This window comes from Ambystoma mexicanum, chromosome 7p (genome assembly GCF_040938575.1).
Source record: "Ambystoma mexicanum isolate Mex_15411 chromosome 7p, UKY_AmexF1_1, whole genome shotgun sequence".
Taxonomy (NCBI): domain Eukaryota; kingdom Metazoa; phylum Chordata; class Amphibia; order Caudata; family Ambystomatidae; genus Ambystoma; species Ambystoma mexicanum.
In genome coordinates, this window is record NC_090939.1 from 51,577,111 (window position 1) to 51,591,092 (window position 13,982).

Consider the following 13,982-nt stretch of genomic DNA (forward strand, 5'->3'; position numbering starts at 1 on the left):
TCACTGTGCTAATGCGAACTGGCTTCTCTCCCATCTGCAACGCCTCGCTTGGTGCATTCCAAGGCCCCCAAGTTTGTCCTTGTTGTCCGCAAGCTTTGCAGCCCTAGAGAACCATAACTATGGAGACATTGACGTTTTGGGGGAAGGTGAGGAAAAGTATAAAGTTCCCGAGGAGTTGAGTTGAGTTGAAAGTGAGATTTATTGTTTGTTTGTTTTATTATTTGTAATGCGCAAGCCTCCCCTCAGGTAACAATGCGCAGCATTTACATGAGATCGCGAAGCTTAGTTGCAACAACTAAAATATATACATACACATATTGACAAGGTCAGCGATATGAGGTGAATAGAGAGAGAAGTCAAAGATGACACCCAGGTTGTTCGCCACCCAGGATGGTGAAGGGAGGGGTTAGGGTTAGCATACTTTGTATGTACACTGTACAGTAACATTTTTTTCAAAAAGACAATCAGATTGTAATGATTTAAACCGGGATTTGTACTTCTCAACAAGCTCTTCTTTGGGTGGACATGGCACAGTGGCAATGTTTGGTGGAAATGTATCTGTGCTCTGCACAGAATCGCTCAAAATTCCATGTGTGTGCTTCTCTAGTAAATTAACAATAAAGCCTTTAACAAAGTCGAACTCCATTTCCTCATATACTGATTTGACCACCCATTTCTTACTTCTTTTCGCAAAGGCCGTAGTGTAGCGACGCATCCCTACATTTCCCGTAGTCGTAGATTGTTCACGGCACACATTCTCGTTATGGGGCAAACCCACTAGTAGAGTCCTATGTTTCATGCCCTGTATGCCGAAATGCAATCGCTTTGGCCTATACTTTAGGCACATATTGTGGAACACCTCCAAACCTCCTGTGTGACAGAATTCTGTCAGTCCCCTCAAATCTCTTGATAGAGTTTTATCAAAAATAATCTTCTCAATGGCTTTGTGTGGAGGTGATGATGGAATCAACCACTTTTTCTTCCATGCCTCCTCTGGGGACAAAGGGCCATGTTCATATTGGTGGAAATGTTGGTTTTCTGTCCAGCGGTGAACGTTGGTACAGTGGTGCATCAGTGACCGCCATTTTTCAAGTAGGATTTCCACTGACCCTTCACAAGTTTTGGAGCTCCACCACAGATGGTTGCTGATAGACTGGGACCACTGTGAAACACTTTCCAAACCTTTTTTTTTCCTGCAGGCGAGATTTTCTTATTGATTGATTTAGCAAGATGCCATATGTCAAATTGATGTTTAATATGTGGGAACTGCTCTCATATTGTCTTGGCTATTGAAACGTGTCTGTCCGTGGCTATGAGGTCAATGTGCATTCCCCTCGATTGTAGATATTCCAATGATTTTATCAATCCTAGTTTGTCCATGGCCACTGAGGATTTACATTGGGACACCTGCACGACCACCGAACTCACAATTTTCTTACTATCCATGACCTGAAAGTGGTAGGAGCAGTACTTCGCAGAAAATCCAGGGATGTCACACTGTCCATCGCCGGCTAGCCTGAATCTTTTGCCTTCGAATGTACTTTCTAGAGACAATTGTTCAATTTTCCAAGCATCACTAATGGCCGGAAATAGATAATCATGTTGGAATTTGTAGTACTGCATTTTAGAAATGAAATGGAGTCCCACAAACTGAAAGAAAGACTCTAACTTTTTAAAACTAGACCCACTAAAACGTGAGGCAGCTGCACACAGTAGATTGCCTGCTGGCAGTTTCCCCAGCATCGGTTGTGCAGACCATGAGAACGTATGATCTAATGTACAGGCGACATGTATTTTGACGTTACTGCCTTGTGTTTGACGAGTCACATGAATCAATGGCTTTCCACATACTGCCCCTCTAACTGAATGCCCACATTTCACCATACTTATAATATCCTTCAAACAACTGTCGAATACTATGTATTTGCCCTCTTGCATTTGACTGTCATCCTGCATCACAGTTGTTTCGGACTGTATCGCTGTGTACATATCACCAGAATTGAAACTAAATCGCTGATATCATGTTCTGATGGGTGCTGCTGCTGGTTCATTCTGTCATTTCAACATCTGTTAGTTGAACATTGATGGGAGAACACAACAATGTCGACATCTTTTTTGGGTGGCATTTTTTTTTGCTGGTGTAGATTGTGTGAATTGATCTGCGACTACTTCAGAGCTATCGTGAATACATCCAGTATCATCTTCTTGTGGTGATGCAGTCACACTGTAGCAATGGTCCAATAAAACTTTGCTGGATTCTCCGGACACATTCAATTCATGTTCTGGCCATTGGACAATCGCATCTCGAGTCTGAACACGCCGCGCCTGAATTAATAGTTCTTTCATAGTGTAAATGATCTGGCAAGCAACATCTCTCATTTGCTTCACTGTCTGTGTATGTATAGTTCATACACCCATGGGTAACTAGAGGACAGATTGGAAAAGGGATGTTCAGTTTAAACACAAGATAAAGTATAGTACAATTGACAACAAAAAAACATAATATAGTCCCCAGCACAAAACCATTTATAAAAATATTAACTGTTTGTAAATAACCTTATTTTGTTTTCTTTTCTTTGCAACTTTCTTGACTAGAACTTCAACATCTGCACGCTGTTGCTCCGATTTGTTTCCGCATGTCTTCCCTTCCTCTTGTGCTGCAACGACTATATTTTCTGGATCCGCATAGACAGCACAGAATGATGCTCCATCGACTCCCTGAAACATAGTACTTTCATTACTATGTATCACAATATTGAAAACATAAAACGCACGTGAAGGCGACCACACAGGTACATCTCAATAGCTAAACACGAATTAAACATTGTGTAGAACAATCAAACGACAAGTATTCGAGCTCTGATGATCTAATTCGATGCAACTGTCAGTATCCATACCTCTGGCTCCGCAACGACTGCCATGAATGATTTATTGGAGAGGACGCCACAGCAATTCCCTGAAACACAGTACTTGCATTAGTATGGTTTTCAATATTGTAAACATAAAACACACTTGGGGTCGACGGCACAGGTACATATAAAGAGATAACCACAAATGATGCATTGTCTAAAAGAATCAATGGATATCTAAATATGATCCAATTTAATCGACTTATTTCTCCGATTTATTTACATCTGCATCATCTAAATGGGATGGTGTGATTGTAGAGGAAGCTCCGTCGTCTCCCTGAAACACAGTACTTGCGTTAATAAGGAAGAAAGTATAGCAAATGGAATCACGTTATATGATCACGCTTGATGGAACTGTCAGTATCCATACCTCGTGCTGCTGAAGAATTTCTATGAATGTTGTAAAAGTAGTGCACACTTCTGAAAGCTGTTGCCCCGATTCGTATATGCATGGTCCCGCTTCCACTTCCCCTGGAATTACTTGAATTTCAGGCTCCACATCAAGTGCAAGGGTTGACGCTCCATCTACCGCCTGAAACATAGTACTAGCATTAGTAAGGATTACAATATTGAAAACATAACACACACTTGGGGTCGACCGCACAGGTACATATGAATGGCTAACCACAAATGAAACATTTTGTAGAACAATGAAACGACAAGTATTCCAGCTCTGATGATCTAGTTCGATGGAGCTGTCAGTATCCATACCTCGTGCTGCTGAAGAATATCTATGGATGTTGTCAATGTGGTGGACGCTTCAGCATCTCGCTGAAAGATAGTACTTGCATTAGTTTGGATAACACTAATTATAACTAAAAACAAACACTAGGGGACGACAACTAAGGTGTATATCAATTGGAAAGCACTAACCAAACATTCTGTAAAATAATTACACGATACATAAAAACTATTACTTGACATGCATAAAACAAATCAGTAGCGTAATAGCTAAGTAAGATTACCTCATACGCGCTAGAAGTGGTTGATAACTGCGGGCATGTCACGGATGTAGAATGTTCTTGCTTCAGATTCAGTGGATAGTCAAGCAGTTGTAAAGGTAAATTGCCATGTAAGGCGACAGAATACTTGTGAATAATGCTATTGAAAGTCCGCAATATAGCACAGTTTCCTGTGCCCATAAATAGATTTCCTTTGAGGGTTATAAAATCGAAAAATAATTTATTGATAAATGTCATTATTCAAAAAGCTATACACTCATATCAATATCGAAAGTATTACAAGGGACACAACACCTAAAATATCAATTAATCCATTTGGCTACCTACACAGTACCGGAAGGCCTAAAGCTAAATCCAGACACTTGACTCACCAGTGGCGGAATGTGGACGAATAGAGTGGGAATAGCGTTTGCGAGCAATTTTCTTGTCGTTCGCCGTTTATTCTTCTTTGTTACCCAAGATGTGGCGTACATGTTCGAGGAAAAGTGCCGGCTGCAGATGCGGTATCGATCACCCCTCTTGTCCTCAAAGATTTGTTGGACTCTACTTTCAATCTCTTCAGGTGGATATCCGCAATGTCTGACCCATTCTCTTATTCGATCAACAGTTCTACATGCATTGTAGTGCCTTCAGATTTAGCATGGGTCTTCGAAGGGCAACCGCTAATCAAACAGGCAGGCATTGTTGAAAATTCTGAAATGTAAATATCAAGATTATTATAAAACCTTAATGAATAAAAATGCCATAAAGTAAATGAACCATACAATGTTCAATGCAAGGTTTGTTTTGGTCACCGGAACTATACCAGTTCATCAAGTGCGGATTAGTATTTGCATTACTTTCACAAATTAAAAAATGATAGAACTAAACTCTGAACATGTGACTTGTCCCTTGGATGTACTGTCTTGCGCGAGAAGGAAAGATGCTTACATTATAGACAGGACACGCAAAGGATGCAATTCGATGACAATTGACACAGATGAAAATAAATAGATCTATTGATAGCATAACAATTGAAACTCAAGTTAATAGCAATGAGACCAATGAACATAGCACTATTGAGTACTCTATTCGCAAATAGTTAGAAATTTAAAAATGACCGAAATATGACTGTGGTACATGGCCTTACCTTGACCAACAGTTAGATTCAGCAAGCCCAGTAGTTTGTGGCAGGAGAACAGGTAGATGGCCATAGCTAGCACACTGACGAGTTTGCTCGAAGCGGTCACAGAAGTTCACAGATAGCACGACAACAAGCAGATTAGCATCAATCTCAGTGGTTCTCAGGTAGCACATTCAGGAGTTGACTTGCAAAGCACAAAGATGTTCTCATGAGGCATATCAAGTGGTTTATAAAGTATTAGAAACAGGGGTGTGTTTGTGAATGAATGACGTGTATATGTTGTGGTATTATGTGGTTTGCAGGGGGCCAGAGTGGATGGGCCGGTGGGCGTGCAGACAAGGCACAGGAAGACTCTTGAATGGAGACACACTTGATTCATTTAAAAAATCGAAACAACCGTTGTTAAAATATATGTGTTGTTTTATTTTGTTTCTTATTTTGATGGCACAAAAATACAAAACTTTACACATTGTACACGTCAGGTTGCAGCACAGCGAGGGAAAATCCCCTGTACTGACCGCTGTCACTGGGGAAAGTTTGTTTTATGGCACCAACGGCACAGGCGGGTATTACTCTTCCAACGCGGTGTCCAAGCCTCCTGTGAAGCCACCATGTAAAGGAACGATAGGCCACCAGCCTGTACCACCTGTGAAAAGGAATGATACAAACTGTTTTTAAATGACCAAGATAAGTTTATTAAACCTTTGATGTCAATGACAATTCTTGTAACTAATGGCATTCTGCTCGGACAAATGCTATCTAGACACTGCACACTATTGAACGACTATCATGTGTTACAATGATATGTAGATGTAATTTTGAATATAGGAGACGACTATGAAATAGTAGTGGCATCACAACCAGAGTATACTTACTCGTTACTCGGATTACGAGGACGCACAGTCGCGCGAAGTTCGTGCATAAGCACCATCATTATCCTCAACACGGACCGTGTAAGGCAGGCTGCCCTGAAGTCTGGCAGCTCGGTGATGCATTCCAGCCGTGGCTCGCCTTCCGAAATGTAGGCCACGCATCCCGAGTTTTCACAGCAGCAGCAGATCTCGTCCTCGGTTGGCATTAGCTCACACCGATTGCATGTGCACCAGGTGGAAACACCGTCCATGCGACTAGGTCCAGGCTCTTCAGCTGTTGAATCGTCCTCCCAACTGCCGTCCGAAGCCCCATCGTTTTCGCATGTTTCCCTTTCCAGTAGTTCCTCCTCGGTATACTCGGGCTCGTACATGCAGGGCATTATTGTAGCCATTGTGTGGTAAACAAACTAAAATAATTTATAGCGATGGTACTGGTATCTGTTCACACGGGCTACAAGCGGCGAAGGTAGCTGACCAGAGCACAGAAACGAGTCACAGAATACTCAAAGTATCACAGAAAGAGGAATGGAATCGAAAATCTGCTGCTATAAACGGTCTGTTTATACTTATTGATTAAAGAGGCGTCCTGCCATTTCCATGGCGACAAGTCATTAGCTGAAGCGCAGCAAATGTTGACACGAGACGTGCTTTGGCGTTGTGAAGTGGGCGGTACGCGTCTGCTGATGACAGACTCAGGGGCGGGGGATATGATTTAGTGTCGCAAAAGCAGGTCACACAGGGCGAAGCGGCAAGTGATAAGATTATCACAAAATGGTGGCACCCTACTGCCTGTTTTCACGTGTGTTTAATGGACGAAAACTCGGGTAAGGTCCGTAGGAAATATTTCTAATATCGACCGACTTAGGCTTAAAAACACATGGCCGACCCGTAGGGACAATAAACATTTCTGACCGAACCATTCCTTTAACTACCATAATATACACTAATTAAATGAACATGTGAATTTGTATGTGGAGAGGTTAGTGAGGGTGATGGAGAAGAAAGACCCCCTCCACCAATGCTGCAGTGCTTCATTCCATTTGAGACTCACTTGTGCTTGACTAGGATTGCAGAGGCAGCAGTGAAACATGAGTGCTACATACCTTGTTTAGCCAGAGAGTATATAGTTGTTGCTTGCACTAATATTTCAAAATTAACCATGACTACTTGTAGTTTGCTCGTCCATTGATAGTGTCAGTCAAACACTCCTTTACTTTCAGGTTCTCTTTGCTGATGGAACAGTCAGCAATAGCCCAGATTCTGGCCCTGTTCATCCCCAGCGCCAGAACCCACCACCTGTGCCAGGAGCTCCTGATGAGCCTGCGGACGGCCTACCTGCTCCTTCTTCAGAAGTCATTGAGCAACAAAAAGAGCAACCACCTGAGCGCGCTTCGGAGAACCCACCCAAAAAAGGTACAATTATATCATATACACACACGCAAGAACATCAATATGCACTAATTTCTGCCTTATCTACAAGTGTTGCCGGTTCATATGGGATATCATGAAATCCTGTCCTGTTTGTCGCCCAGGATGATAAGAGTTCAACATGTCTGGATGAACAGTCCTGCCCTCTGAATATGTTTTTTTACAACACGTCAAGTCACACTTTCGAGTGGCAAATTGTTAACACCTGGGAGCTAATTTTCTAGAAATGCAATTAGCTGAAGTCAAAATTCTGATTGTAAAAGGTTTACTTGCCTCAGCTAATGGACTTGTGATGTTTTCCACGATTGGTATAAAACGATGAATATATATTTAGCTGTAGAAAAGTGTTTCTCATTAAGATGTATATGTCAAATTGCTACATTATTTGTATGGGGTCGTTTCTAGAGGGCAGAGAGAGATGCAGACTCCCACAGCATTTCTTGTAGCTACTCAGAATGCTGAAATGCGTACTGCGTTGTTCATGTTGTCCGTACATTCACAGGAAAAGGTGGAGGCAAGAGCAATCCAGCGCCCCCGCCTAAGCCAGAGGTGTCAGAGCCCCCCGTGCCAGTGGAGCAGCCACCTGTGCCAGTTGTCAGTGAGATCCAGCCTGGCACCTGGATAACCACCATCCCATCAGGGCTGAAAGTGGCAACTCGGGGAGATGAGAAGCTGGACCTGCCACCAGTCCTACTATTCAAGGCAACTGACCCAGTCAATGGAACGGTAGGCGGTCTTTCTACGAAATGCAAAATATAATTGCCATGTGCAGGATACATTTGCTTAACCTCTTAAATGCTAAGGACGAGTACGCTCACCCTATTTGCATAGACATGCATAGTAGCCCATCAGTTAGCGGTGGATTACCCACTCTTTTCTAATAACCGTGAAGGTCTACAATGCACCAGAACCATGATATTGTCAATGGGCCACTTTTTGTCCTTTGATGAAATTACAGATGGTAGGATGAGATTTCCCACTCTTTTGAAGGGTGGTTCGAAGGAGCAGTGTAAAAGGTTCTTATTTCAATAAATGGATTTTTCCAATCCAAAATACTTAAAGATGCAACCCCTTACTCACAATGTAATGCCATTCGGTTTCTAAATGCATATAAAAGTAACAACATTTCTAATTATCCTGCCTGATGTGTCCTCTATGAAACCCTGGTTTGGGAACTGTGTTCCTGGGGGAAATGTTGGATAAGACCCGCAAAAGGCTTTCTAATAGAACAATGTTTAGAGCTACAAGGCAGGGCTCAGGTTCTTTTGGCAGGTGATAATCCAGCACTTATAAGATCTTATATCAGTGAGAGTGTAGGGGAATGGAAGATAAAGAAAGACAAGAAAGGATGGTATAATACAGAGAAGATCAGATTTGTAGTAAGGGAAAGTGTTCTACAGCAGAGAAGAGCATTATGCTGATCTAGAAGACTTTGCACGGACAAAGAAGGCAGACTTCCAACTCTCTGCAAAGTGGCTGTGGTTTTACCTGAAGAAGGTCCTCAGGAGCGGCAGGAGTGCAGCATGTTGGGATGTGAAAGACACTCTACGTGCGAGATCACCAGAGGGTATCAATTGTAAATTAGTGTTATATTATGGCTTGCCCTACAATATGGATGTGCAGCTGTGTAACCAAGTGGTTACACAGCTGCACATCCATATTGTAGGGCAAGCCATAATATAACAGCACTCATTTACAATGACACCCTCTGGTGACCTAGCACATAGTGTCTTTGTGAACATTGTTTTCGATGTAAAGAATGGTATTTAGATACAGTGTGGGTTAAACAAAGGGAGGTACATGTTTTACTTGAAGTAAAGTCTACATAATGTAAATGTGTTTGTTTGGATCTGTATGCAAAGTTTACATGGGCTTCTGTTTGGAAACTGAATTGGATTACCTGGGACAAGTGCTCGTTTTAGAGTAGTTTTGTTCATATTCCTGGAATATCTCCGGTCCAGAAAACCGGATTCCCCCTTTCTCTCTCTGAATATAGTTCTCTGAGCTATGCAACATTTCCCCCAGGGATGCATTACCAAAACCAGGGTTCCATAGAGGACATATCAGACAGGACCATTATGAATGTTCATGGGATCTGAAAGGTGGCATGATTGACGAGAGAAAGTCGCTTTTTAAAGTAGATGCCTAAAGTTGTTGTGGGTCAGATATTTACATTTAAATGGTGTATATACATATGCACTTGGAGTATGCATGAACCTGCGCCAGTGCTTTTTATCCAATCAAAGGAAAAGACGAGTGAGTTTGTGTAGCAGGAGCATGACCTATTGTAATGGAAATTATTGCTGCATTGCTTGGCAGTGCCTGCACAGTTCAATTGAAAGCCATTGGGAAAGGCTACATGGTTACCTTTCTTCATGTTCAAGTGCAGGTTCTTATCTCTTTTGGGCTCTGGTGGCGTGTCCAGTTTCATTATTATTTTTGGAATTGAGTACCAGTTTTGGACCTGGTGGAAAGAGTGGCTGCCTTTGAAAATCTTCTTACAAAAGAAATTCAAAGATGGACTACTGGAAGGGTCAATTGGCCTCATTACAAGTTTGCCAGTACAGTAACAACGGTACCAGTAAGCTTGCTGGTACTGTACCGGAAAACTACGAGTTCTGCTCGCGGTCGCCTTTTCGCCCACCAGGTCTGACCTGGCAGGCGGACCGGCACCTGTGAGCAGACCATGCCGGATGCAGCGGCACCATTTACGAATGGTGCCAGTGCATCCGGCCTCCCCATTCCCATTGAGCCTTATGGGGCTCAAATGGGAATGGGGACTAATGCATTCCTGCGCCCGGAAATGGACAATTTAGCGGGTCCGCCGGGTTTTAATACCCCGGTATTTAGCCATTCCTGGAAACCGGAAAAAAACTACTTTGGCGGCAGCCGTGCCAGTGTTACTGGCACGGCGACCGCCGAAGTCATAATGAGGCCCAATGTTTATAGCATTGCTGGAACAAGTAAGTAATGACACTCAGATGGAACCTCCCAACCCTGTTATTTCTATGGGCTTACTCAACGTCTGCTCGATCTGCAACAAAACTAATTCTATCCTGGATCCATTCCTCCATGTGAACCTCCAGTTTCTATGTCTCACAACAACTTGGCTTTCTCCCTCGAACTATGCCTTTCCTGCTTCTTGCTTCTCTTCTTACACTACATTTTCTCATACTCCCTGCCCTCATGTTCGGGGCGGCGGGACATGGATTCCCTATCACTCATCTTGCTCTCTATCTCCACCTATTCCTAATTTACGTATTTTTACCTCCTTTGAATAGCATTTCTCTGCCTTCTCCAAGTCTCACTCTTTGGCATTTCACACCCTCCTGTACCTTTGTTCAGCTTTTATGATGATCTAGACTCATTTCTGTCCTTTCCTCTTCCTGACTTCCCTACTTTCTACCTTTTTTGGTGATTTTAACCTTCATCTATCCTTCACTCATACTTCTTTTCCTCTCACCTTAATTACACTCATATTCTCTATCCTCTCTCTGCTGCCCCCTCTCATGTTTCCAGTTCTTCGCTTGTTCTTATTGTGAGAAACCTGACAGTATTCTCCCACCCACTCACCCGGGATCTTCCATTCAAGTGTCCAGGGAAGGGCCATCACATTTGGATCGTAACTCTGGGGGTGGACAAGCAAGGGAGAATCACCAGAGTGGAGTGTCATAGTGGATTGGGAAGAGAATACCCAGGGGTGAGACATGTTATTCCCCCCCTTGTCAATTGTCCACCAACCCATTCTCCCCAGCCTTTATGGGCTATTTCCAATCTCACCCCATCTCCCTCTCCCCATTTCCAATAAGTACTGGGACGAAGAAATGAGGATTACCCATAGGAACAGCATGGGGATTCCAAGAGAGGCCTACTATATGGTACCATTAGGCTCTCCCATTAATAGTCAGACAAGGTCAGGCACTCTATCATAACTGTGCACACCTGGCTCCACTTGATGCCCTGTAAAAGTTGTGGTTCTGCCAGACGTATTGAGTGAGCTGAGGTTGCTGGATGGAACCTGGGGGACAAGAAGCAGAAGGCTGCAGAACGAGGAGCCCGGAAAGGCCGGTGGAGTGCGGGACTGCGAGACGCTGGCCCGGTTTGTTTTGAGGGGCTGCAGCTTGGGGAAGGAGCCGTGTCTCCAGGGAGCTGAAGTGGGACGAATGGCAGGCTATTGTCCGTGTTCAGGCCAGTGCTCATTCCCCTGGTACATGTGCCAGTCCCAGGAGAATCTGAGGGGCAGGTGGTGTGAGACCCTGACCTCAACCCAACTACCCATTGAACTGCTCGCCATTGCCACACTATTATTGGTGAGTTTCGTAAGCAGAGAGAAACTCAGTAGCGTGCGGGTGGCTGGAGCAGGAGCCAAAGCACTGAGAGAAGTTGAACGACCCAGTGAATGAAAAGCTGGAGAAAGCAAAGCGAAGCAAGAGAAAGCTAAACAGCGGGAAGAAAGCAAAACAGAGTAAGAGAAAAGGCACTAGGGGCGCGGAAAGAGACAGAGAAAGTGCGCTGATGGTGCGGAAACAGCAAAGAGCGGGTGCGAGCAACCCGAAAGCAGAGAAAAAGGTGCCAGCACCCTGAAACCAAGAAAGACAGAAAAGAAACAGAAAGAAGGAAAATGGAGAGTCATGAGAGGGTGCAAGCAACCTGCAAAGGGGCATAAGACTTGGGGAAGGGACCCCTCAGAGGCCTAAGAGGAACTGTGTCTTTTTGTTTGGAACTGGAAGGATCCAGAGACATTGTGAACTTTATTGACTTGCTGCAAGAGCCCTACGTGGAACGTTCCAAGGGCAATGCTTTTGAGTTTAGCTGTTTTTTAACTGGCCGAACTACACCTGTTGATAAGACTACTTGAAACCAGCAGTGGTTTATATTTCCTTTTTAGTCACCATATTTTCTTTAAAAAGATCTCCTTTCACATTTTTTTAAGAGTGAGGGCAAGCATAGGTTTGCACACAGACTAACTTTGGTTTTGGATTTATGGACATCAACGGACCTTGGAAGCATCCGTTGAGGAAACAACCTCCTTTGAGGGGTTTGTGTAATGACTACCTGGCCCCAACTCTAAGTTTGACACTAAAGGTTTTCAAACTGTTACCTTTGAGTCTCTGTCTCTCTTGATACCATGCATGTCTCACATGTTTTTCTCCTTTCTTCCATCTATCTGTGAGGTTTCTTTGCCCTACCCCTGACCCTCATGTTGTTCACCACTCTTTCTCTTCTATCATTTCCTCTGCTACCCCTTCTGTTGATCTTTTCTCCTCCTTCTCTCCTGATTTTACATACCCCCCTCTTCCTTCACCCCTTCTAGCACTGACTGCTTCTCTTCTTACTTCTACTTTTCCTAAAGCATTCAAGCATGCCACTATTCCCATTTTTAAGACCCCATCAAACATCCACCCTAGGCCACTTGCTGTTTCTCCTTAAGCTTTTAGGATGAGTCGTCTACACTTAAATTTCCCTCCTCGTCAACAACATTCTCAACTTCTCGCTACTAAATTCGGTTTCCGATCTGCTCATTCTACTGAGACTGCTATTCTTCAAGTATCAGACTCTCTTCTTGCTGCTCGACACAATACACTCTCCTCAATTCTTTCGACATGGCGGCTCATCCTACTCTTATCTCTGCCCTCTCTCTTGGCTTTTCTGGGTCAGCACTAAATTGGTTTCATTCTTATCTTTCTTCTCTGACCTATTCTGTCTCTTGGTTAGGTAACACTTCTTCCACCCTTCTACTGCTCTACAGTGTCCCTCAAGTCAGAGAAATAATATGATGAACCGAAGGTCGGAGAAGCCTCTATGATAAATACACTACAAGACAAAACAGACCAGCAAAAGCTAAATTATAACTCTTAAGGAAACAAGAATCATACAAGAAACTCTACTTTGCCAACTTATGCAAAGCCCATTAAGATTGATTCAAGGGTTCGACAAGTGTCAAGGAAAGTAATTTCTAAAGAGGAAAGTGAAATCCATAAGCTCTTGAGTGAGCTACACAACCTTATAAGAAAAGTGACAAAAGACTATTTGAAAATTGCATATTAACAAGAAGCCTAAAGACTAAGAAGAGAAGTGTGTTAAGCCCACATCAGGAGAAGGGAGTCATTCTCCTGACCATAGTTTGTTCAGTTAGTGGTAGGGTGAGTCAGCATTTAGCTTTTGGACAGCGAACATATTCCTTTTGGACATTCACAGACGACTGACGAGCACCTTAGTTATTCATATAGGTAGGTATTACCCCATAGCCATAGGGAATAATTAGGCCTTCATATTGTTATTTAGTAAACAAGTATTTGTAACGCTCACCTGATTCCCGCAGAGGCGCCGGTCTTGACTGGGTGAATGCAGTATCTTCAAAGGTGATGTGTAACACACGGTTGGCTCTTTGGGCTGGACCTCTGTGCACTGTATGTCTGACTTGAAGAGTAAGATGTCTGCAGATAGAAAATATGGGATTAATGAACTGGGGTTATTGGGTGCCTCTCTCCTCTTCCCTTTCTCTTCTCCTGTAGAACCCCAAAGGTTAACACCCTCACCTTAGGTAAGTGAACGCCGAGCTCTCCATCTGCCTCGGGGCAGGGTGCCGTAACCAGTTTCTTCACTGGATAAGGGTGCAGGCCTCTTGACCTCAGAGGACTGCTGTCCGTCGTTAACTGCACGAACGGTAAGTTCTGGGCACTTCAAA

General features: G+C 43.4%; 1 protein-coding gene across 3 annotated transcripts in view; it reads left to right on the forward strand.

Moving 5' to 3' along the window:
- SPAG17 (sperm associated antigen 17) overlaps positions 1-13,982 on the forward strand; it is a 1,712,709-nt gene that overhangs the window by 1,162,684 nt on the left and 536,043 nt on the right. For all 3 annotated transcript variants that reach the window (XM_069635754.1, XM_069635756.1, XM_069635755.1), the window contains exons 28-29: positions 7,087-7,279; positions 7,797-8,020. In XM_069635754.1, coding sequence (XP_069491855.1) covers positions 7,087-7,279; positions 7,797-8,020 — 417 coding nt within the window. The remainder of the gene's footprint in view (positions 1-7,086; positions 7,280-7,796; positions 8,021-13,982) is intronic.